At 36.4% G+C, this 23,253-nt stretch overlaps 1 protein-coding gene across 1 annotated transcript in view; it reads right to left on the reverse strand.

The window, feature by feature from the left end:
• The window catches only part of AP3B1 (adaptor related protein complex 3 subunit beta 1), a 199,117-nt gene that overhangs the window by 26,010 nt on the left and 149,854 nt on the right, over nucleotides 1-23,253 (reverse strand). Inside the window, exons 23-25 of the mRNA XM_063295553.1 lie at nucleotides 13,464-13,695; nucleotides 11,632-11,716; nucleotides 1,233-1,330 (exon numbers count right to left, since the gene is read on the reverse strand). Coding sequence (XP_063151623.1) covers nucleotides 1,233-1,330; nucleotides 11,632-11,716; nucleotides 13,464-13,695 — 415 coding nt within the window. The remainder of the gene's footprint in view (nucleotides 1-1,232; nucleotides 1,331-11,631; nucleotides 11,717-13,463; nucleotides 13,696-23,253) is intronic.

Genomic DNA, 23,253 nt, shown 5'->3' on the forward strand with positions numbered 1-23,253 from the left:
TCGTTCACAAAAAAATATGAGAAAATTCAGATGCTCACTCACCTTGGTTTGCTGGGCTCATGTAAAGTAGGCTTTAGGCCAGCAAAAAGTAAGAACAGCAAATAGTTATCAGCAGATTAAAAAAGAAATTATTGGACTTATTTTTAATTTCAGGTATCAACTGCATGAAAATAATCCAAGTGAAATAACTGCTAAGCTATTTATTGTTTATTTCAAGCTACTGAATGCAAGAAGGAAAGACATCCACAGTATTATTCTGATGTGCTTGACTTCTTTAACAAAAACACACTTTTTTGGATTTTCTAGGGAAAAAGTGTGATATACTAGACTGGAGGAACTGACAATATGAGAATATAACCCTACATAAACCATTTAAAGCAGCATATGAAATATGGAGCAGCTGGCAGAACCTGTCTGAGCATGTTTGCAATTGGAAGCTAAGCAGAGTCAGGCCTAGTTAATATTTAGATGGGGAACTACCAGGAAATACTGGGACTGTAGGGTAGACTGAGAAATTGAAAAATATTCCAGAAGAATACAGTAGTAAATTATTTCCATGCAACAGAGAGCTGCATGGATATTTTACCAGGAGCAGAGCTCAGCTCAAAATAAACTTTTATTTAATACACAAGAGCTCCTCACATATATTTTATACAGGTAAGTCAAGTAAAATTTTGGCAATTTAACCACCTCTGGGTTTTTTTAAAGTATGATATTAAATTATTATTGTAAAAAATAAAAAACTTTTAGTGTAAAATGATGCAGCTAAGTGCATAAGCCTTTTTTAAACATAGCTGAGGATATTAGGCAGCTGGTGTACATTTCAGCATAAAATCACCATTTTCTATTATACAGTCAATGTGGAAGTAGTGGCTTCTATACACCAGAGATCCCCATTATAGCTCAATAGCAGAACTCTGGCTTGATATTATGATATGACATAATGAAGAACTCTGGCTTAACACCATTTTTCGGTATTTGCAGTAAAATCATCCCATGACAGAAAGAGGGGAAAAGGAAAAGAAGTGCTTGTCCAAGAAGATGCTTCAGGGCATTATGAAGTTTTTGATGGCACGGGTATATAGCCCCATAGGTCATTTCTAGAAATATTATGCCATGTGTAACACTAGAACTGGAGATGTCTGGGATGTATACAGTATTTTATAATAAAATAGCTTTTACACAATTTGCAGATGTGCAAAAAACTATCTAATTTTAAATTTATTTCTCACCTCTTTCTTTCCTGAAGTCTTTTTCGGTCATAGTTACTGGTAAAAGTAACTCTCCAACTGGAGGCTGAATACTAACACTGAACTGATCATCCTTTGTACTGTGGAAAAAAACACAGACAAGTGAGAATTGTATGATTATGTTCATTTTTATAAAAAAAGAAACACAAACTGCTTTTTTTCCAAACTGTAAATATCATTGTACTCTCACCAGAATACGGAGGAGGGGAAAGAGAAAGGCTCATTTTAATTTTCAGCATTGTTTTATTTATTATGTTCATTTTCTTTCTATCTCTGATTAGGTAACTTGTTCATGGTTTATTATTCATCACCTTAATAATCCTACGGCATAAGATTCCTATTTTATGTACCATAGAACAAAGCTAAGATATAGGGATTTAAAAGCATCACAAGAAGTACAACTGTCTCCAACAATGGCAAACTGAGCAAGGCAGAAGGATGTTATGAATCCAGCACCCTACCTATGACAAAATGGCAAGATGGAAATGAAGGAGATTTGTTACTTTTCCTAGTATTTTTAAAATTAATTTCCCTTTCAATTGCTAACAATGGAATTTAGACCAGAGCCAGGGCTAGTCTGAATTATCTCAGGCACAGTAGAAAAGGTTTGGATCCTGAAGATTCAACACCACCCTAATTTTCCCATGCCTTATTTCCCAATCCTCCCTGCTTTCCCTATTTAATGTGACTATTTCTAAAAGGACTGCAGATATAACTTCAGGTACAGGCAGAGAACTCAAGTATATTTCTCCTTCTTAGCTTAGATTCATAGCCTCTCTCTGAACTTGCGAGGAAAAATTTAGGTGCATCTTAAGGTTCCTAGGCAGCCTCACAATGACCCCATGCCTGCAGTTTACATGACTGTACAGCTTTACTTGTTAAATAATTAAAGGAAAAATGCAAGGTGAAAATAAAGAGTGAGGAGTCACTATGAAAAGATAGGAGAAGCAGACAAAACAGTCTGAAATATACATGACAGAGAGCAAAAGAACTATTTTTGTTCATCTTATGATATGGAGCAATCAATACCTGAAATATTAAGACTGAAATTGGAAAGACAGTTCATGACTTTCACTGATTCAGGGTTTATGTGCCTGCGAACCTGGAAATTCAGGAATGTTTTTTAGGAACTTAAGGGTCCATATAGTTGAATCAGAAAACATTAACAATTTAGTGTAGAGGATGAAAAAAGTACACTTGAGAAGAAAGGTAAAATACAAATCAAACATAGTAACAACTTATTAATTTGGCAAATGTAGTGGTCTCCCATAATAATAAAGGTGAAGACTCCCTCAAGCTGAGCTCCCTCTGGTGATTGCATGGAAATGTCCATGTAGCATCATGGCAATTGCATGGAACCAGTTTGCTCTCTTCTGATTTTTTTTTTTTTAATTTCTTGATCTAATCCTACAACTTTAGAATTTTCTGGCAGTCTCCATCCAAGAAGTAATCCAGCTTCAACCTAATTTACTTTCTGATATCAGCCAGGGCTGATGAGGTGCTGTCATTTGCTGAGGCCTCACACAATAGAGGCTGGACAATTTAAAATAATAACATCCTTGTCCAATAGCTAGGATGCTTTTTGAGTGTTAGAGATGCATGAAAATATTCTTTTACTGCATAATGCTAATAATAAATAAGTCCATAATCAATGGGAAGTCCCTGTTATTGTCTTCACAAATATTGGTACAATAGTTTCTAACAGAAATATCAATTTGATTAATATCCACAGTATTTAAGTTAATCTCAAACATTTGTTATTGGTTTGGATAGTCTTTTGACCTTAGAAATCTGAAATTAAATTGATTAATAGATAAGTAACATATAATGATAAATATAAAAACTATGTTTGTTTTATTAAGTAGCATACAGTATATGGCAGATTACCATAAAAGTATAAGCAAATCCCTAAATTCAAATCACTATAATACTTAAACAAATCATTAGAACATTACCTTAGTAAACTAATATCTTGAAGTAAATCTAGGATTATTTTTAGAAGCGTGATTCCAATCTGTAATTACAATATAACCTACTTTAAAAATCTTATGTGATAACTATATAGTAAAATGCTTTGATTAGTCTGCATGAAATCAATCTATGATTTAATTTTTTGCCCAAATTTTTAAAGAGTATAAAATGTAATAATGATAGAAAAATGAAACTGCTAGACCCATTTAATACACAACTCAGGATAAGTAGATATAAAGCTTTCTTTTGCTAGAATTCATATGTTCCCTAAAATAAGTAGCAGTCTGCGAGTGTTAAAATACATTGCCATTTATAGGGAGTGTTTGTTGTGACCTTAGGACCACAGTTCACAGCTTCCTGCAGTGAAACTTGCTCCCCTTGAGGTCCATACAGTATCCTCCTCCTGCCAATACAACTTCATTTCACTACACCCTTGATTGTCTTAGGCACTAATCTGTACCCAGAGTTTTTGGATTGGGTGGGCCACAAAAATGAAAAATAAGTAAGTAAGTAAGTAAGTAAGTAAATAAATATTACTGGAAGAAGATTGTAAAACATTAATGAGTATGATCAATGAGGCTTTGAAAGTAACAACTCCAAAAGCTTATATCACGTGTTAAAGAAAATATCAAGTCTACATTAAATAGCTAACTTGCCTGCCCCCGAAGTGTTAACAATACAATAAAAAAACCCTGCTTAGTAGTCCTTTGTCTATGGCAAAAATATTGTGATTTTCCAAATTTCTACATATTATTAAGTGCTGCTCAGCTTGCTCCAAGTTACATCTTTGGGACAACCAATGTTCTATCAGAAGTTGAATAAGCTTGCAGAATACATTCAGGGGAAGTAATGATTCCTCCTTTTTTAAAAAAGCAGTATACTTGTAATTTTTCCCCCCGAAGTGCTTTTCCTTCAAATACTTTTTTGGGGTGGTTATACAGGATAAACACATCATATGATAAGGGGCTATTAGTCATTAAGAAGTTGCATGTTAACAAGAGAACATAATTTGCCTCAGTAGATAGCGGTGAGTAAGATTAAAGATAGCTGGGTTAACATACAGGTGCAAGGCAATGGAATATAGCAAGTAATGTAATTTTTCAGATTAGAAAACTGCAAAGAAGACAACAAAGTTTTACTTTCGATCTCTGGCTATCAAGGATCTTGTGTTTTGTCTAAGGCAATCAAAGCAACAACTGGATTCTATCATTTCAAAAATGGGGAAATCAGCCTGTTTGTTGTTTCAGCCACAGCTGTAATCTAAATCTTGCATTTTATTTGTTATTCTGAATCCTTTTACATCTCTGCCTCTTCTGTTCTCCATCTTAAAATTCCAGCTGTTGTGGTTTTTCTTTCCTATCTGTTCCTGTTCCTGTTCCCTTGCATTATTTAACATTTTGTTTGACAAGGGGATTGGAAATCCCAACTACCTGAACATGAATGCTGGAATTTTTATTATGGAGCTGAATATATTGATCTTTTCTAATGGATGTGAATGTGCTCTATACAATTTGTTGGTTTTTGCAAAGTATACATTAAGATTCATTTATAAGTGGAGAGATTAACAGAGCAAGCTGCTATATGCTATTCTTGAAGCTCAAAGCTTGGAAAAATACAGTGGTTCTTTAATGTTGCATTCTACTGTAAAATATAAAAAAGATTTTTTTGTGACATGATTTGTCACAAGCTGAAATAGTGATTGATCATAATTCAGTTCAAAAATATTAATTACATAGTTTTATATTGTAACATATTTTGATTCATCTGATCATCCAAAACCCCAACAGGTGAAAACCCATAAAATATGCAGTGTTTCAAAAGATTTCAGTCATAGCTACTGGACTTGTGCTCTGCAGAGATTGGCCATGGGAGGATAATGTCCCCAAAATGTCAATTAACCAAGTATCTAACAGCTAATGACAAAACTATCACATCTAAAACTTATATAAGTTTTTTTTAAAAAACAAAAATGCCTTTTTTAAGGCCAAGCACGATTACTTATTTTGTTGTCCCTTAATATAGACAAGTGCAATGGCTTTGTAGTGCTGAAATATATACTGAAATACTGAACAATGTCTGGCTGCTGGTTTCAGAAAATAAAGAATGGTACTATTATGAATATACAATATAAACACCTTCCTAACTCGGCTAAAAAAGCATGAGGTGTCACCTTTAAATTAAAGAGAAATTAAATTTTCTCAAAAGCGTAGCCTAATAAAAGTAGCATTTACCAATGAATCCTTTCAGACATTTTTAATTCTTTCTGTTAGATTTTCCCTCTTTTACCATAATTTATAGAAAGAATTCCTTAATAAAAAACCTCTAACTGTTTTATTATCAATTTTTACCTTTTTTATACAGTTTGCTTTTTACTGAATTACTGGCTCCAATATATTGGCTACGTTGAAAGTGTAGATGCAAAACACACAGTCAATGAATGGCATCTAAACCAATTGATCTACCCATTACCATTATCTCCCTTTCCACCCAAGCCTTACTACAAACCTATTGATTTAAACACTGCCGATCGGTTTCCATTTTCTGATTTTGGGCAGGCTAATTAAGAAAGTGAGTAATTGTGATTACACTGCTTCAGGATCAATTACATTTGATGTAAGACTAAGTTCTCCCTTTTGGAACAATGTAAGGAAATAATTATAATCAGAATTGGTTTATGCAGTGAACCTTCCCCTAACTATGAAACAAATGCCACATATATTTGTTTGTTGGAACATGGGCATAAAATATTCCAAACAAATGTAAAGTCATTTGAAAGGGCAGTGTAGATAAAACATATGCCCTGTTTAGAAAGTGTAAGAGAAAAAGCTATTACTTGTGACATGCAGTGCAAGCGGTTATGGGAGATGAAAACAGTTCTGGTAGAGACTTTTTATCTTTGCAACACACCACCACAGAGGTCTGACAATGGAACTGCAGGCTGCAGAGAACAGCACAAGGTACAGCTTTTGACCACTGGGGTTCAGGTCTGAATGGCCAAGAGAAATAGGTATTCTGCTGTTTATCTCCCTTCAGTCCAACAAAAGCTTCTGCAATGATTTTGAGTAAAGGGGGTAAACTTATAAACTTTCTGCACGTCACCATTAAATATCCTGAGCAGCTTATTCTCCCATCCATAAGGAAAGACGACAAGAAGAGACCTGATGCTGTGTCCCTAGAATGGATGAAATGGGGTAGCAGCTGCAGACCAATTGTCTCATCAAACTGAGTTCCGTGGACTCATCAAGTGAGCAGGTTCTGAGAAGTTTTAAACCTACAGTCTTATGAATTTAGTACTTAGGTATTACTCATATTTCAGTCCCTTTGCCTGTGCATACAATCTATTTCCCCTTGCTGATCTTTCTTCCTCCCTTCACTGCTAGTTCCTGGTGCCCCACTTAGGAAGAATATGTCCCAAGAAGTAGTGTAGGAAAAACATGTAAAATATTCCTATAGCAAAAAGTGATAAATTCCATTCTCTTTTTATCTAAGCTAAACTATTTTTTTTTACTTAATTTATAGTTGATTTGAATTACAAAATTGATGATACCATCAGATACTTGGTATTTTAGTACAGTTTGGTGTAGTGATTAAGGCACTGGGCTAGAAACCAAGTGGCCATGAGTTCTAGTCCTACCTTAAGCACAAAGCTAACTGGGTGACCTTGGGCCAGCACACCCGCTAGCCCAACCTTTTGACCCTGGAGACACCCTTGAAATATTTTTCAGGCCTCGGGGAACCCCTGCACATTCATGGAACCCTGGTTGAGAAACCCTGCTTTAGCCCTAGGAAGCAGGCAATGGCAAACCACTTCTGAAAACTTGCAAAGAAAACTGTGGGGACTAGTCCAGGCAGTCACCAGGAGTCAACAATGACTCAAAGGCATAAAAAAAAAAAAAAAGCAAGTGTTAAAAATTAGTGTAGGAGAAAACCAAATATTTTTGTTTTTTTCCCTCCAACTCTAAACTCTGCTTAGTTTGAGTTGTGTCATTGGATTCACATTGTTCAAATCATTAAAATGAAAACACCACTGGTGTCTGAGGCAAATCTATTTACAGTGATGTTATTCACAGACCAGTGTTGGGGAATATTGATCTTCCTTGTTTGTCTAATAGGAAAATAATAAACAATTACTAGGCAATGTTGGAGAAGGTAATCAGTTTTTATATATCGCTAATACAGCAGACCTCCCAAAACATAAAGATGATGATATGCATAAAATCAATGTGTTATGCTACATTGCCTATATTCATCACGGCAGAGAATTCTCAAGCTTTCAGGGTCTTAAGTCTGAGACTGAATTATTGTTATATGGAGCAAGTGGCACTTGAAATGCAAACACTTCGTAAAAATGAAAACTTTAAAGCATTATTTAACATGAGATCAGCATATTATATACCAAAAGCATAGTGGCCTTTATAGATGCTGACCACTGATAATGAATATTGTTACTATGAGGCAAAGGAAAATGCTAAAGCTGTTTTAATACTCTTTTACAATCTGCAAAAATCTCATAAACTGTTGTTGTTATTGTATTGCACAGTGATACCTTTCCTGTCCCAAAGAAAATAGAAAATCTGAAATACATTTCAATATATGGAACATAAAATTATAATCTATAAATTGTTTAGCAACTTTTCCCCCTAATTCCTTGGCTATCTGATTTCTAGACTGCTACTTTGAATTCAGCAGCAACATGCCATAGCCCACCTCCTGGTTATTCTTATTTTGATACCACTTCAATATATTTGATGGGAACCAGTACACAAATGTTTTAAACAAAGAAAGAAAGAAATAAGATGCGGGAGTCTCATATAATGGAATATTAGCTCACACTGTTTGTAGGGGATAATTTCCTTTTTCAGTCAGAATTGATACCCTTATGCACTAAATGAAGTCTGGCAGGCATGTCTAGTTGGGAAAAGGATCCTGGTTTGAAGAAAAACAGGTGCCTTCAACAATCCCTTCAATAACACCCTCTGTACAGCAGTCCTGGTAGCTACAGAACATACAAACATTAAAAGATTACCTTTCCAAACTAAGATTGCAGAGACATCCCCCTTCAATTCTCCCCATTTGCACTGCTGATTCCTGGGTCTTGGTAAGACAATCGCAGATGTAGGAAAAGAATATGTAACTAAAATAAAGTTGCCAGAGCCTAGGCCATTCTTTTGTTAATAAGAGCAGGGTATACACTTACCAGTGACTCAACTGTTCTTCCTTCAGAAGCACTTTAAACTTCCCCTATTGACAGCCAGTTTGGCATAGTGGTTAAGGCATCAGGCTAGAAACTGGGAGACCGAATTCTAGGCCCACCTTTGGCCCAAAGCCAGCTGGGTGACCTTGGGTCAGTCACTCTCTCAGTCCAAGGAAGGAGGCAATTGCAAACCAGTTCTGAAAAACCTAGTCAAGAAAACTGCAGGGACTTGTCTAGGTAGTCGCCACAAGTCAAAAACTGACTTGGGCATGCATGCATGCATGCATGCATAAATAAATCCCTCATTACTCTCTTAAGTCCTTGCCTCTCTTGCGCTAAATTCAATGAATCCCTCCAAACTCCAAGTCTTTTCCCCACGGAATAAAATGGCTTATCTCTGTTCCTTCTGCTTTTCTCCCATTTAAACAAATATGCTACTGTCTGAACTCCTCGCCTTTCTCTCACTGAATTAACAACGTACTTAATTCTCACACATTATTGGTGCTGCTTATAAGGCTGCTTTATACGTTAGCTATAAATATTATTTGCCATATATTCTCCCACAATTGTCAAATAATAATAATAATATCATTTCTAATTATTGCAACCTTTGGAACTGAAAGTACATATGGTCTTCTCTGCTTCCCATCTCTTCTCATAGAGGTGATTATTATCAAGAACACTAATTTCCAGGGAGTACTATGAAATCTATAGTAGCCAATAATTCAGAAGGCTTGGGCAAAAAGGTGGGCAAAACTGTACAAGGGTTCAAAGAAGAGTTAAAGGTTGATCTGGAGACTAAGTATTAGAAAGTTCCCTTAAAAAGTGTTTAGGCAGAGGATGCAAAAAACAGAGTATGACCAACAACTATATAGAACATTAAGATAGACAAATTTGAACTTCAGTAAAGATAATGATAGACTATCCAACTTCAGAAACAATGGGACCTTAAAGACCAACTGTAATGAACATCAGGATTAGAATTAAAGAAGACAGAGACTTTAAAAACGATGTCTATTTCCTATCAACAGATGCAGTAGTACAAGCAGAATATCATCTACCTCTCAAAGCAGGAGTGGCATATAAGAGTTACAATATGACCTTGAGAGATCTCAGGTCTGGGTATAGTTTCAGCTTTAGTTCTGCTAAAATTTGACTTAAGGAGTACACAGAAATACTTGCTAAGAGAGGCACAGGATGATGGAGAACATCAGTTGCCTCAATCACTACAGCCAACCAATTTCATAGAGACCCAGTTCAACAGAGCCTTTGGTCTGAGAGGGAATGGTGTAAAGACATATAGAAGAAGTGTGTCCCACCTGTGGAGAAATGCATCTTTTTCCAAGAGAGAGTAGTGGCAGGTTCTGGTGCACCACAATAAGACTAATCCAACAAGCAAGGCACCAGTTCCATAAACAGAGGAAAAGACAGATAAGTTTGGACAAGCACATCCCAATTCCTTTGTATGAAGGATCAACACTACATTGTTGAGCATGATCTGTGAGGCTAATGATGACTATGAGCCTAGAGTTTAGCCAAGCCATCTCAGTCGAGTATCTGGAAAATTCTGCCGAAGTCCTGAGTAAGCTGGCTCCAATAATTTCTGGCTTATCATAGTAGAAGAATGGCACTGAGTCTGAACTGATTTACTCAGAGAAATAAGGGTGACAGCTGGCTGGCTGGGAGGTGAGCCCTTCAAAGATAAAATCAGGACAGTCCTCTCTGAAAAGACAGAATAGAAACAGCAAAGGAACCAACCTGCCAAGCTGATGAAGACCTTTAGGGTCTGTAAGATGAGAGAGAGTGCTCCCAAGGTCACAGAGCAGCTGTCATCTACACAGTGCCAGAAGTAGCATTTTTAGATAATGTTTGCATTATCTAAGAAATGATAGGTAATATTACTAGAATATTACTAGAATTAGTGCTAGAAGGGGCAGTAATGGTACATGGAACTGCAGGTCATAATCAAATGTGGTTGTGTCAAAGTAAGTTAATGTGTTGAATGCGATGCTGAGTGGGAATCATGTGAGTGATGCACCAAGTATGTCTCAAGATAATAACTAGTGCTGTCCATTCAAAAGGAATAATAATACAGGCAATAAAGCCCAAAGTCCATCTCATTTCCAGCTCCAAGAATGGTCATTAAGTGATGATGATGTGATATGACATAAATGCTAGTCTTGATCTGATCTGCAAACAATACTTAGAACAATGCTCAGAAAATGGGGATCCTTGAAAATTTGAAGAGAATGGTAGATAAAAGATTGAGAGAGAACTGTTTAGTAAGCTATCTATGCTAGTTGAGAAAGTTATGTCTTGTTCTCCTCGATCCTAAAAAGGGAATGCCTTCTTAAGCTTTCCTTACAATATTGTAATAGTATAGAATGGAGTTGACTAGATGGGGTTAGCTAATTGGAAGTGGCATCATCCAAGGTAAGTATAAAGGAATCCAGCACCATTGGATGTGGCTGGTATAAGAGTATGGATGACTCTAGTACAAGTGTTGGCAAAAAGTGCTGTACTGATGATGAGTAAGATCCTTCACCACATGAAAAGATTTGTCCGCTGGCAGAACAGGGGAGTTCCAATGATGAGGGCAAATAAGGATTCAGAACTGAAAGTAATGGAATGAAATGGTAAAATTAAACAGAACTTATACTTTGCCTACATTTACTTTCCTGTCCTCTGTGAAAACTTTCCACACATTCCTTCAATTCCTGATTTCCAACTTTCAGGCATTACATAAGAGTCCGCTTTAATCTTGTAACTGCATTTTTTTCTTACCAGCTGTTAAGAAAGAATTCCCCCAAGTATATAACATCGGACTGAGTAAGCTTAATTTGTTTCATACCCAGATTATAAAGCTTTGTGAGGCCCAGAAACCCACTGCAGAAGCTCTGCTAATTCTTCTCCAGCAAAGCTTGGTCTTGTGTATGTTTAGCAATGATACCATATAAAAGTTATAGATTTATTACACGTGAATGAGTGGCTCTGAAAGTGTTCTTCATATATACTAAGATAATTAAAGAAAAAAGACAGAAAGAACTTGTGCACCTCAAAATTGAATATACTGATCAACCTTAAAGAGAATTCTTTTTTTTTAAAAAGTGTTCTAGTCAACTATGTTAACATTCCAGTAGCACAGGCCATCAATGTTATTCATTTACACTGCATATAAGCGATTTGTTTTTGAAGTGCCACTATAGCATAACTTACCATAATTGGAAACTAGCAGCCTGCGTAGAATCACAGAAGTCAATTCCCACTGGAACAGTAATGGATTTCCCAGGTTCAAGGGATTCTAGTAAACAGAATGTTGTGAACATTTTGCTAAGCACTGAATAAGTTACAGATAAACCATCCTATCTAGATCTAATCCTATCTAGATCTATATATATCTGTGTGTCTGCTAAAGTAAGTTACCAGCAAGAAATATGATCAAATACTCAAATAATGTCAATTTATAGAAGCTATCTTAATTCTCCTTTTGTCTGATTTAGCTTTGAGATTTAAAAATATATTTATCAAAGGAAATTAGAGTTTGAAAAAATAGTCTGCCAACACTTTGAGAAAGCAAGATACTGTACATTTAAAATTTTGTAAGCCTGTATCTCTATGATGTATATCAGAGATACTATTAGGGTGTCATTATTGTTGAGTTTTATATCCATAAGGAATTATTAATCTGCTTAAAATAAAAAGTGAAATATAGAATTATGAAATATGGAAAAAGGTTTGAAGAGAGAATATGGGAAAATTGTCACATGGATTTTAAAACATTTTTAAACAACAGCAAAATAGTATTTAATACCTTATTTTAAAAAGATCAAAGGCTTGCAGAAGAAATAACGGGACTTCTTGCATTTCATTTTTAAAAATAAACCTCAAACCAAGTGTTTAACAAATTATGTTGAGGAATTAATTTTGTATTTTTTTGTCCTTAATTGTTGCTTTAATTTGAAAAGTAACATAATGAATGGTTAGCCTGCATATCTACGGATAATTTTGGACTGCTGCACATTTGGTTTACTAACAATATTAGTGTATTACTTTTTCTGAATCTATTAATAGGTCATAGTTCTGTGTTTTTTTCTAGATTCTCTTCAATACAAATAGTATTTTTAGAACTTTATAGGGATAGATCCAAACATGCCAAAGAACAGCCAAACACCACAAAGAAAAGTATTCCTTCCATTAGCATCTAGTAAAGCAATAAGGAAGAAGAGATTTTTGCATATTCTCCATTCCCTCTTCAGCTTCCAATGCCAAATGCCAACCAGTGACTTTTCTGAGTAGTTTTGGAGCAACAGGAGGCAGGAGAAATGGGTAAATATTCTAAATATACTTTCTCCATTTTCTTCCATGAATATCTTTTGAGTGAAATTATATTCAAAAAATGTCAAAAGTGGCTGGGGAGGAGGGGAGAGAAAGGGTTGAAGTAGGAGAAGTTATAAATGTAGGGCTCCACTACATTTGAGTGGATAATCCAGATCATTTTATCACTGCTATTTAGCACAGGCATCTGTTCCTAACAATGAGGACCCCAAAATGCCAGAAGCAAGCTCTGCCCTTTAGTATTTGCATCATGATATTCTGTTCAAGTAAGTAAAAGGCAGAATTTGCATCATGATTTCATGGCATACATTTTGCATATGCCTCCCTGCAGATACCTATGTTATTTACGTTGCAATGATATACTGTTTTGTATGAAATTACTTTGTAAAAAAAATATAAGCATCTTAATCATGCCTGCTCAGAGAGGAAACTATTTAGAGAAACTTATAAATCAGGCAATAGACACAAACCATTTCAATGGCATTGCAAGTATAATGGTGTACTGCATCATAAAACATTCAATAAATAATTGAATTAAATTATATTATATTTATATTTATAAAATTTATATTTATATTTATATTTATTATATTATAATTAAATTATAAACTTTATTGATAAGATAAACTTATGATTTTTTAAAAACATCCAAATCAGTACTTTTTAATTTATACATTGATGAGCAGATAGTTTCAAGATGAGAATTCAATTACCTATTGAATTAAATACGTGCATTCTCATGTCAGCTGGCAGTTTTTTTTCAGTTAAGTGGATATTCTCTATCTTCTGGTCTGTGGTATTAGTCAGCGTCACCTGTACAGATACCATCTGAACACTATAAATGCATGCATGTCTTGAGAAGTGATAACTGGCTGCTAATCCTTTCCCACTCATTCGATGAAGGAGTTCATGAGTTTTCATTGGCACAAATACAGGAGCACTGACCTGTTATATATGAAAAACAATTTTGTGAGTATAGATTATTAAATAGTTGTTAAGGGTCAAATAAGAACATGATGCATTCAGACAATATTACATACTATGTGCAGCTAGAATATCAGGAAATTCTGGTTTACCTGATCACACTGAATACCATTCTCAGTTGAAATGTCTCTGTGACATTTCTAGGAAACAGCCAGAAAAATATCAAAGCAATTTTAAAATCACAATGAAAACAACAAGAAAATAAATAATAGAGAAAGACACAATAAGTAGCATCCTTTTCCTGAGATACTTAAATTCTTGTGAAGTGGTTAGAATTGACCAAACTGGAATAAATGACCCAATATTTTGCTAGTAAAAAAAAAGTAATGTTATATATTCCTAATAGGAATGTAAAAACAGCTGCAAATGTGAACAAATAACTCTAAAACATTATCTCAATAAGCTTTTAAGATGCAAACTTAATTAAAAAAAACTAACAGACTAATGGCAAGATTAACTCATGAGCTGATTACGTCAACCATCCCCACCCCCCAGCTTTCAAATAAAGAAGTCTTTAGTCTTCATAAAATTTGAAATGTAAAGCAAGATCATATTGTATTCTATATATTATAAAGCCAATGAATTAATGTAAGTATTGCTAGAAGCTTAGAGTAATGATTTTATTATTTTACTAAACAAACATTTTATTCAAGTGTTTGTAGACTGCTTATTTGTATAAAGCCTGATGTGATTTACAATTGCAATAAAATGGTTATATTAAACACTTCAGTGAAAAGACTGAAAATACTGACAAGAGTAAATACTGTGGAAAAAAAGAAATATAAAAAGATAAGTTTTCATGAAGCAACTAAAATAACCCAGTGTGCAAATCTGGTATATTGCAAAGGGAAAATAATTCCAAAAAAACAAAACACTACAATCAAGAATGTACATCTTTATCAGGCAGCAATCTGCAATTTTCACTGAAAATGAAAGGAAAAGCAGTATACAGTAAATGGAATTATTCCGAAAGGCACTGTATATAGTGGTAGAAGACTCTGGACTTGACTGCAGGACTGGATTCAGCCCTCAGTTTCGCCTGGCAAGCTGGGTGGTATCAGGGGATGGAGCTTTGGAGAGAGAAACCTAATTTCCTCACAACTTGTTTTCTTGTATGGTAGAAGGCAGGAAGCTATTTCTCTCTGCCTCTTGCATAAGCTTTACCCATGTCTCATTTTCCTCCTGTTCCTGCAGAAGAAAAATTAGGTGAATTGGCTTCACTCAAAAGAGGAGAACAAATAGTAGTCAAATGAGAAGAACCTGGAGGAGAGGGCCTCACAGACCAGATGTTTCCCATCTCATTGTGAATTTGGCTTGATAGCAGATTGGCAATCAGTACAAATATTTTACCACTGGTATAATAAGTACATGATGAAGCAACCCAATCAGTAATTTAGCTGCTGCATTATGTACCATCTGTAACTTCTGCAGCCTCATACAGAGTATAATACAGTAATCCAATGTTGAGATTACCAATTCAACCCAAACTGTCCAAGATTTGTTACAGAGAAAGGACCAACTTGGCTGACAATTGGTATTTCTAGTCACAGAGGTCAATCATCTAGATCTCCAATGATAATGATGGATCTTGAAACAGCCACAAATTCCTTTAAGGGCATGGCATTCCTTTCAGAACAAGCAATTCTCTATTTTTTAAATTTATTTTTTACTGGGAACCATTCTCCACAATTATAGAGAAGATGGTGAATGCATATCTTGTTTCACATTCACCATGATATCTTGTTGCTAACAATAAAGAAAATTCTGTGATTAAACAATAGGTTTCTTCAATCAGTCGAATTCTATTAACTCATATATAAGAGTAAACCCAGCTGAACTCAATGATTCCTATAACTGAATAGACAAATATAAAGTTGCACTGTAAATCGATCAATCAATAGGGTTAATAATCATGGAGAAAAAAACCTGAAATATTTACATCAATTTGGTGAACTACATAAACAAATACAGTATAATCATTAAGCCATTAAACAGAAAAATCTAGCTGTTGAAGCAAGTATATGGAAAATCTAACTAGTAAAATCTTGTTAAGCAAAGAACCAAACTATATATAGAATAAAACAGTTAGGAATACCTCTACAATCTTGAATCTTCATTCTGACTGAATATATCAATACTTCCAAAATGCAAATTGAATATAAAATAGTTACAGAGTTTGATTAATCTATATGTTTCTCAATTAAGTAACTCTATGCTAATGAGTCTTCAGCAAAGGATTGTTACCTTGTCGTGGTGCTGGAGCTTGAGCACCTCAATGATGCCATGAGCTAAACCGTGAAGGGCCACCCAAGACGGGAAGGTCATGACAGAGAGGTCAGACTAAATGCGATCCCTGGGGAAGGTAATGGCAACCCACCCCAGTATTCTTGCCGTGAAAACTAAATGGATCAGTACAACCAGAGATATGTCGGTATACCAGCGGAAGATGAGACCCCCAGGTCGGAAGATGGTCAAAATGCTACTGGGGAGGAACAGAGGATGAGTTCAACTAGCCCCAGACGTGATGACGCAGCTAGCTCAAAGCCAAAAGGATGGCTAGCGGCCGACGGTGCTGGTGGTGAACGGCGAATCCGATGTTCTAAGGATCAACACGCCATTGGAACCTGGAATGTAAGATCGATGAGCCAGGGCAAATTGGATGTGGTTATTGGGGAGATGTCAACATTAAAGATAGACATTTTGGGCATCAGTGAACTGAAATGGACTGGAATGGGCCACTTCACATCAAATGACCACCAGATCTACTACTGTGGACAAGAGGACCACAGAAGAAATGGAGTAGCCTTCATAATTAATAGTAAAGTGGCTAAAGCAGTGCTTGGATACAATCCAAAAAACGTTAGAATGACCTCAGTTCGAATTCAGGGCAAGCCATCTAACATCACAGTGATCCAAATATATGCCCCAATCACAGATGCTGAAGAAGCTGAAGTAGAGCAGTTCTATGAGGATCTGCAGCACCTACTGGACAACATGCCTAAAAGAGATGTTATTTTCATCACAGGAGACCTGGAATGCTAAGGTAAGCATGGTCTGGGAGAACAAAATGAAGCAGGACATAGGCTGATAGAATTTTGCCAAGACAACTCACTCTGCATAACAAACACTCTCTTCCAACAACCTAAGAGACGGCTTTATACATGGACTTCACCAGATGGACAACACCGAAATCAGATGGACTACATCCTTTGCAGCCAAAGGTGGCGGACATCTATACAGTCAGTAAAAGCAAGACCTGGACCTGACTGTAGTTCAGATCACGAACTTCTTCTTGCACAATTTAGGATCAGACTAAAGAGATTAGGGAAGACCACAGATCAGCTAGATATGAGCTCACTAATATTCCTAAGGAATATGCAGTGGAGGTGAAGAATAGATTTAAGGGACTGGACTTAGTAGATAGGGTCCCGGAAGAACTATGGACAGAAGTTCGCAACATTGTTCAGGAGGTGGCAACAAAATACATCCCAAAGAAAGAGAAAACCAAGAAGGCAAAATGGCTGTCTGCTGAGACACTAGAAGTAGCCCAAGAAAGAAGGAAAGCAAAAGGCAACAGTGATAGGGGGAGATATACCCAATTAAATGCAAAATTCCAGAGGTTAGCCAGAAGAGATAAGGAATTATTTTTAAACAAGCAGTGCGCGGAAGTGGAAGAAGACAATAGAATAGGAAGGACAAGAGACCTCTTGCAGAAAATTAGAAACATCAGAGGTAAATTCCAGGCAAAAATGGGCATGATCAAAAACAAAGATGGCAAGGACCTAAAAGAAGAAGAAGAGATCAAGAAAAGGTGGCAAGAATATACAAAAGACCTGTATAGGAAGGATAACAATATTGGGGATAGCTTTGACGGTGTGGTCAGTGAGCTAGAGCCAGACATCCTGGAGAGTGAGGTTGAATGGGCCTTAAGAAGCATTGCTAATAACAAGGCAGCAGGAGACGACAGCATCCCAGCTGAACTGTTCAAAATCTTGCAAGATGATGTTGTCAAGGTAATGCATGCTATATGCCAGCAAATTTGGAAAACACAAGAATGGTCATCAGATTGGAAAAAATCAACTTATATCCCCATACCAAAAAAGGGAAGCACTAAAGAATGTTCAAACTATCGAACAGTGGCACTCATTTCACATGCCAGTAAGGTAATGCTCAAGATCCTGCAAGGTAGACTTCAGCAATTCATGGAGCGAGAACTGCCAGATGTACCAGCTGGGTTTAGAAAAGGCAGAGGAACTAGGGACCAAATTGCCAATATCCGCTGGATAATGGAAAAAGCCAGGGAGTTTCAGAAAAACATCTATTTCTGTTTTGTTGACTATTCTAAAGCCTTTGACTGTGTGGACCATAACAAATTGTGGCAAGTTCTTAGCGGTATGGGGATACCAAGTCATCTTGTACGCTTCCTGAAGAATCTGTATAACGACCAAGTAGCAACAGTAAGAACAGACCATGGAACAACAGACTGGTTTAAGATTGGGAAAGGGGTACAGCAGGGCTGTATACTCTCACCCTACCTATTCAACTTGTACGCAGAACACATCATGAGACATGTTGGGCTTGAGGAATCCAAGGCTGGAGTTAAAATCTCTGGAAGAAACATTAACAACCTCAGATAAGCAGATGATACCACTTTGATGGCTGAAAGCGAAGAGGAACTGAGGAGCCTTATGATGAAGGTGAAAGAAGGAAGTACAAAAGCTGGCTTGCAGCTAAACCTCAAAAAAACAACAACCAAGATTATGGCAACCCGCTTGATTGATAACTGGCAAATAGAGGGAGAAAATGTAGAAGCAGTGAAAGACTTTGTATTTCTAGGTGCAAAGATTACTGCAGATGCTGACTGCAGTCAGGAAATCAGAAGAAGCTTAATCCTTGGGAGAAGAGCAATGACAAATCTCGATAAAAGTTAAGAGCAGAGACATCGCACTGACAACAAAGGTCCGCATAGTTAAAGCAATGGTGTTCCCAGTAGTAACATATGGCTGTGAGAGCTGGACCATAAGGAAGGCTGAGAGAAGGAAGATCGATGCTTTGGAACTGTGGTGTTGGAGGAAAATTCTGAGAGTGCCTTGGACTGCCAGAAGATCAAACCAGTCCATCCTCCAGGAAATAAAGCCAGACTGCTCACTTGAGGGAATGATATTAAAGGCAAAACTGAAATACTTTGGCCACATAATGAGAAGACAGGACACCCTGGAGAAGATGCTGATGCTAGGGAGAGTGGAAGGCAAAAGGAAGAGGGGCTGACCAAGGGCAAGATGGATGGATGATATTCTAGAGGTGACGGACTCGTCCCTGGGGGAGCTGGGGGTGTTGACGACCGACAGGAAGTTCTGGTGTGGGCTGGTCCATGAAGTCACGAAGAGTCGGAAGCGACTAAATGAATAAACAACAACGCTAATGAGTACTGAAGGCTTATAATGGAGGTTAAAAAGGAGCCAGAAGTTGATATCATGGAGAATTAGAGTAATGGAACATTCCTATCTACTCTTCCATCACAACTTCCCACCCCTAAATCTGCTATAGAGGATTATCAGAAAGGATACATGTGCAAGACGCCTAAAGAAAGAAGGAAAATATCTTTTGCTAATAAATGTTATTTCTTTCAGCAGCAAAATTGTGTTTCTTGGCTAATATTCTGAAAAAAAACCCCATAAACATTTAAGTTATATTAAATAATACATCTTCATGTTTATAAATTCACATATAGTTTGGTTCTTAGTGTTTTCAGGGCTTGGTTTTTCTTGCAAACATTTCATTACTAGACTAGGTAACATCATCAATACTCTGACATGGGAAAATTAGATTTGTTGGCTGATTATATATAGCAGCTTGGCCTACCAGCCCTGTGTTGGGTTTGGGGTTATTGTTTTCCTTTGACTGCTTCTGCTTGTCTGGTGCTGGTTCCTGCTTCTCTGTGTATTGGTTAAGGGAGGATGTGCTCAGGCCAGTTTGCCCTTTCCTTTGATCTCTGGTTGTTCCTGTTGAATGGTTTAAGGAAACCAAGCTTAGACAACCCCAAGAACCCCACAATTCAACCTTGATCTACATATATTCTCCACCACTGTATTCACCTGTAGCAAATAGAAACCAGGAGACTGAGAGTTCTAGTCCTGTCTTAGGCATGAAAGCCAGCTGGATGACTTTGGGCCAGTCACTCTCTCAGCCCAACTCACCTCACAGGGTTGTTGTTGTGGGGAAAAACGGAAAAGGAATGAGTATTAGGTATGGAGTCCTTGGTGCTCTCTAAGCCTTGTTATTTTCTTGCAGATTTTATTTTATTTTATTTTCATTGCCAGACTAGGCAACATCTTCAGTGCGAAAAGGGAGAGGGCCTTGCTCTCTGTTTATATACAGTGGCTTGCCCTGCTTGTGTTGGTGGGGGTGTTGTTCTCTCCTTGAGAGAGCACCAAGGACTCCACAGTTCAACCCTGAGCTACAAATATTCGCTTCAATTAGTATTAGGTGTGTTCGCTGCCTTGAGTTATTTATGAAAATCATAAAGGTGGGAGAAAAATAAATAAATAAATGGTCCACTGAAGCCCATTACTAATTTTATACATGCAAATATATTACAATAAGTTTTCAAAATTCCAGAAATCTAGAATGAATATAGCAACTTTTTTTTAAGGTGTGCACTTCAGTTAACATTTGTGGAAATGTATCAAACTGAGCTAGGAAAGCTGACCTACTTGTAGAAGAGTGTTTCATGTTTTTATTTATACACATGGCTTATGTAACTAGTTAAATGTTTTTCTGCTGCTGCAAAACGCCTTCTTAACCAAATATTAGATGGGAGTGTCTAAGATGAACAGTATTTTAGCATGAATTATGGAACTCAAGGCAATATCCAGCTGAGAATGGATGGAACTATTTCATGTAGGACTGGTTCAATTAAAATGTTTGAAAAACACAGATTACAGGGCTTTCCTAATGCAGTGACATGCATTTCGTTACAGTGAAATAACCTACAACAAATCCCACTGGCATATGGTTAAGAAAGTCAACTATGTACTTTTGAATGTTTTGGGAAAATAACCAATCAATTCAGCAGACACATTATTTTTTAAAGGAAATCTATGTGCCTGTAGATACTGAGACAAGCCACACATATTTTATCAGTTTATTACAGTAAGCAAATAAGCGTGGAATGAGAGTGCACATAACTGTCTACTTAGTGCTTACTGAAACATTTATAAGAGCTGTTATCTCACTAATAACAGACAGACAGCATACAATTTTAGAACAGAAAAAGCTTCATATTTTCAACACTTCACTAAAAAGCAACTGAAGAGTGTAAAATGAAAAATACTCTGTGCAGTTAGCTGGTAATGGACCATATTATCAACTCAAGTTAGATTTATATGATACAAACTAATCACTAATAGTTATTTTATGATATGGCATGTCTGATTCTTGGGGGGTAGATTTAAGATTAAAATCATAAAATGTTTAATGCCACAGCATAAGCTGACTGAAATACAGATTAAAAAGAAAAAAGAACATGTACAATTCAAACTGCTATTCTCTGAGACAGACTTGCAAAAATATGCAATCCAGCAGTCAGGTGAAGTCCAATTAGTGTGCTGCAATGAGAAAAGTAATCTTGCAGATTAGTTTTGGGGCTGCAAATGTATTATAGCTTTCTGTGACCTAGCTGTATATAAAAACATTCCAAAACGTTTCCCGATCTTAGGAACTTACAAAATCATTCCAGATCATTTATCTTTAAGATGAAATTCAGAAAACAGTTTTAAGTTTCAGAAACAAATAGGCTTAGAGTTTGTATTAGGTCACAACATTACAAGTACAGAGAGCAGAGACTAATACTAGTAACTCAATACTTCGTAAGTATCTTTCTGCACAAGAGTTAAGGATTCCAAAAGTAAAACATCTGGAGCAAAAAAGGACCACATTGTACAACTTGGAACCCACTGCACCATGTGCTCCACCAACCATCTATGGCAAACCACTAAGCACCAGTTAAATTATCTCCTGCTCTCTCTCTGGGACTGCAAAAACATAATGCTGGCAAGCATACACACGCCATCCGCTCCATTTGGCTTAGCAGATCAGAAGTTGAGAGAGATTTATTTCCCTATATAGGGTGCCATGTATAAAGCACTGAGCTGATGTAAAATTGAAGCTTAAAAGAATTACATTTCTCAGCAGATCACAAGGTATTCATTATTATTTATGCACTCAGAGACTTAATTCAATTTCTCCCAGTACTTTGAACATTTAAATGCATTCTTTAAATTTAAAGAAGCATCGTTTGAATAAATATAATTGCTACTTCAGAGCTCCCTTTTCCAAATGAAAATTGTATTACAGTAATTACAAGTCTGTTCTGCTGAGTCATGCCCAGAAAGTTTTGCCTTAAGTATATCTTTAGGTTGTAACTTTTCATAGGGTTCTACCATGCCCCTACTGAATATATGAAATTGCAACGAAGGGTTATCTGACTCTCTGCAACAATGCAGCATCAATATATTGATGACATTAAGCTATTGCCATTAAGGTATTGCTTAATATCAGCACAGTCCAAAAAAGTGACGGAGGCTCTTGAATATTGCCTGGGTTCAATAATGAGCTGGGTAAGTGGGTAAGAATAAATCAGCTGAGATTGTTTTTAGACAATTCAATATGCTTTGGAAGGGGTTACATTCCCTACTAAAGATTAGGAGGGAGTTCCTTGAAGGTACACTATCCATCAATCTTCAGGACTCAACAGTTATTTCCACAACTTGACTTTGTGTGTAAGTATTTGCTGTTCCTAAATCAATATAAAATACTGAACCATGCTCTGGCCATTGCTATATTGCATTTAGAATGTTCTAACACAGTCTATGTAGACTCCGTTTAGCAGTGTCTAGAGCTTGAACTGGTAGAAAATGAGGTATCTAGACTGTTTACTACTACTAGCATCATGTTCATGCCACTCCAGCACTGGAAGTTCTACAATGGCTGACAACTGTTTTCTGTTCACAAGGCATAGTATTGTTATAATTTGAAACATTTCAAACTTGAAACTGCTTAAGACCTGACTATCTGAGGGACTGCCTGATTCATTAGGAACCTCCCCCCTTATTATGATTTATGTATTAAAAAACAGAATAATCAGGTAAATAAATGGAAACAAAATGGAACAACAAAACCAAACCTAGAAATTTACTGGGGTCATTCACTCTACATGTCACTGAATTCCCATAATTTACTCTCATACCCAACTATATGATTTTGTTTTAAAATACCCTCTTTTCCAGAGAAATGTAATTCACCAATTTCCCTAAAAGGTTATCACTGGTTTTCACAAGACACAGCTGAAAGCTTTACATCGATATACTTCATAAAGCCAAACCCTCCAAGTTTCCTGGAAATGTGAGGAGCAGTAATGCAAATGTGACTTGTGCCAGTAGAGTGCTTTGAAATATGAGGATTCCTCATGAATATTAAGTTGGTCTGTCATGTGCCACAGATTTCTTCTGAAGCAGCTGA

The sequence above is a fragment of the Candoia aspera genome, chromosome 2 (assembly GCF_035149785.1).
Source record: "Candoia aspera isolate rCanAsp1 chromosome 2, rCanAsp1.hap2, whole genome shotgun sequence".
Classification (NCBI taxonomy): domain Eukaryota; kingdom Metazoa; phylum Chordata; class Lepidosauria; order Squamata; family Boidae; genus Candoia; species Candoia aspera.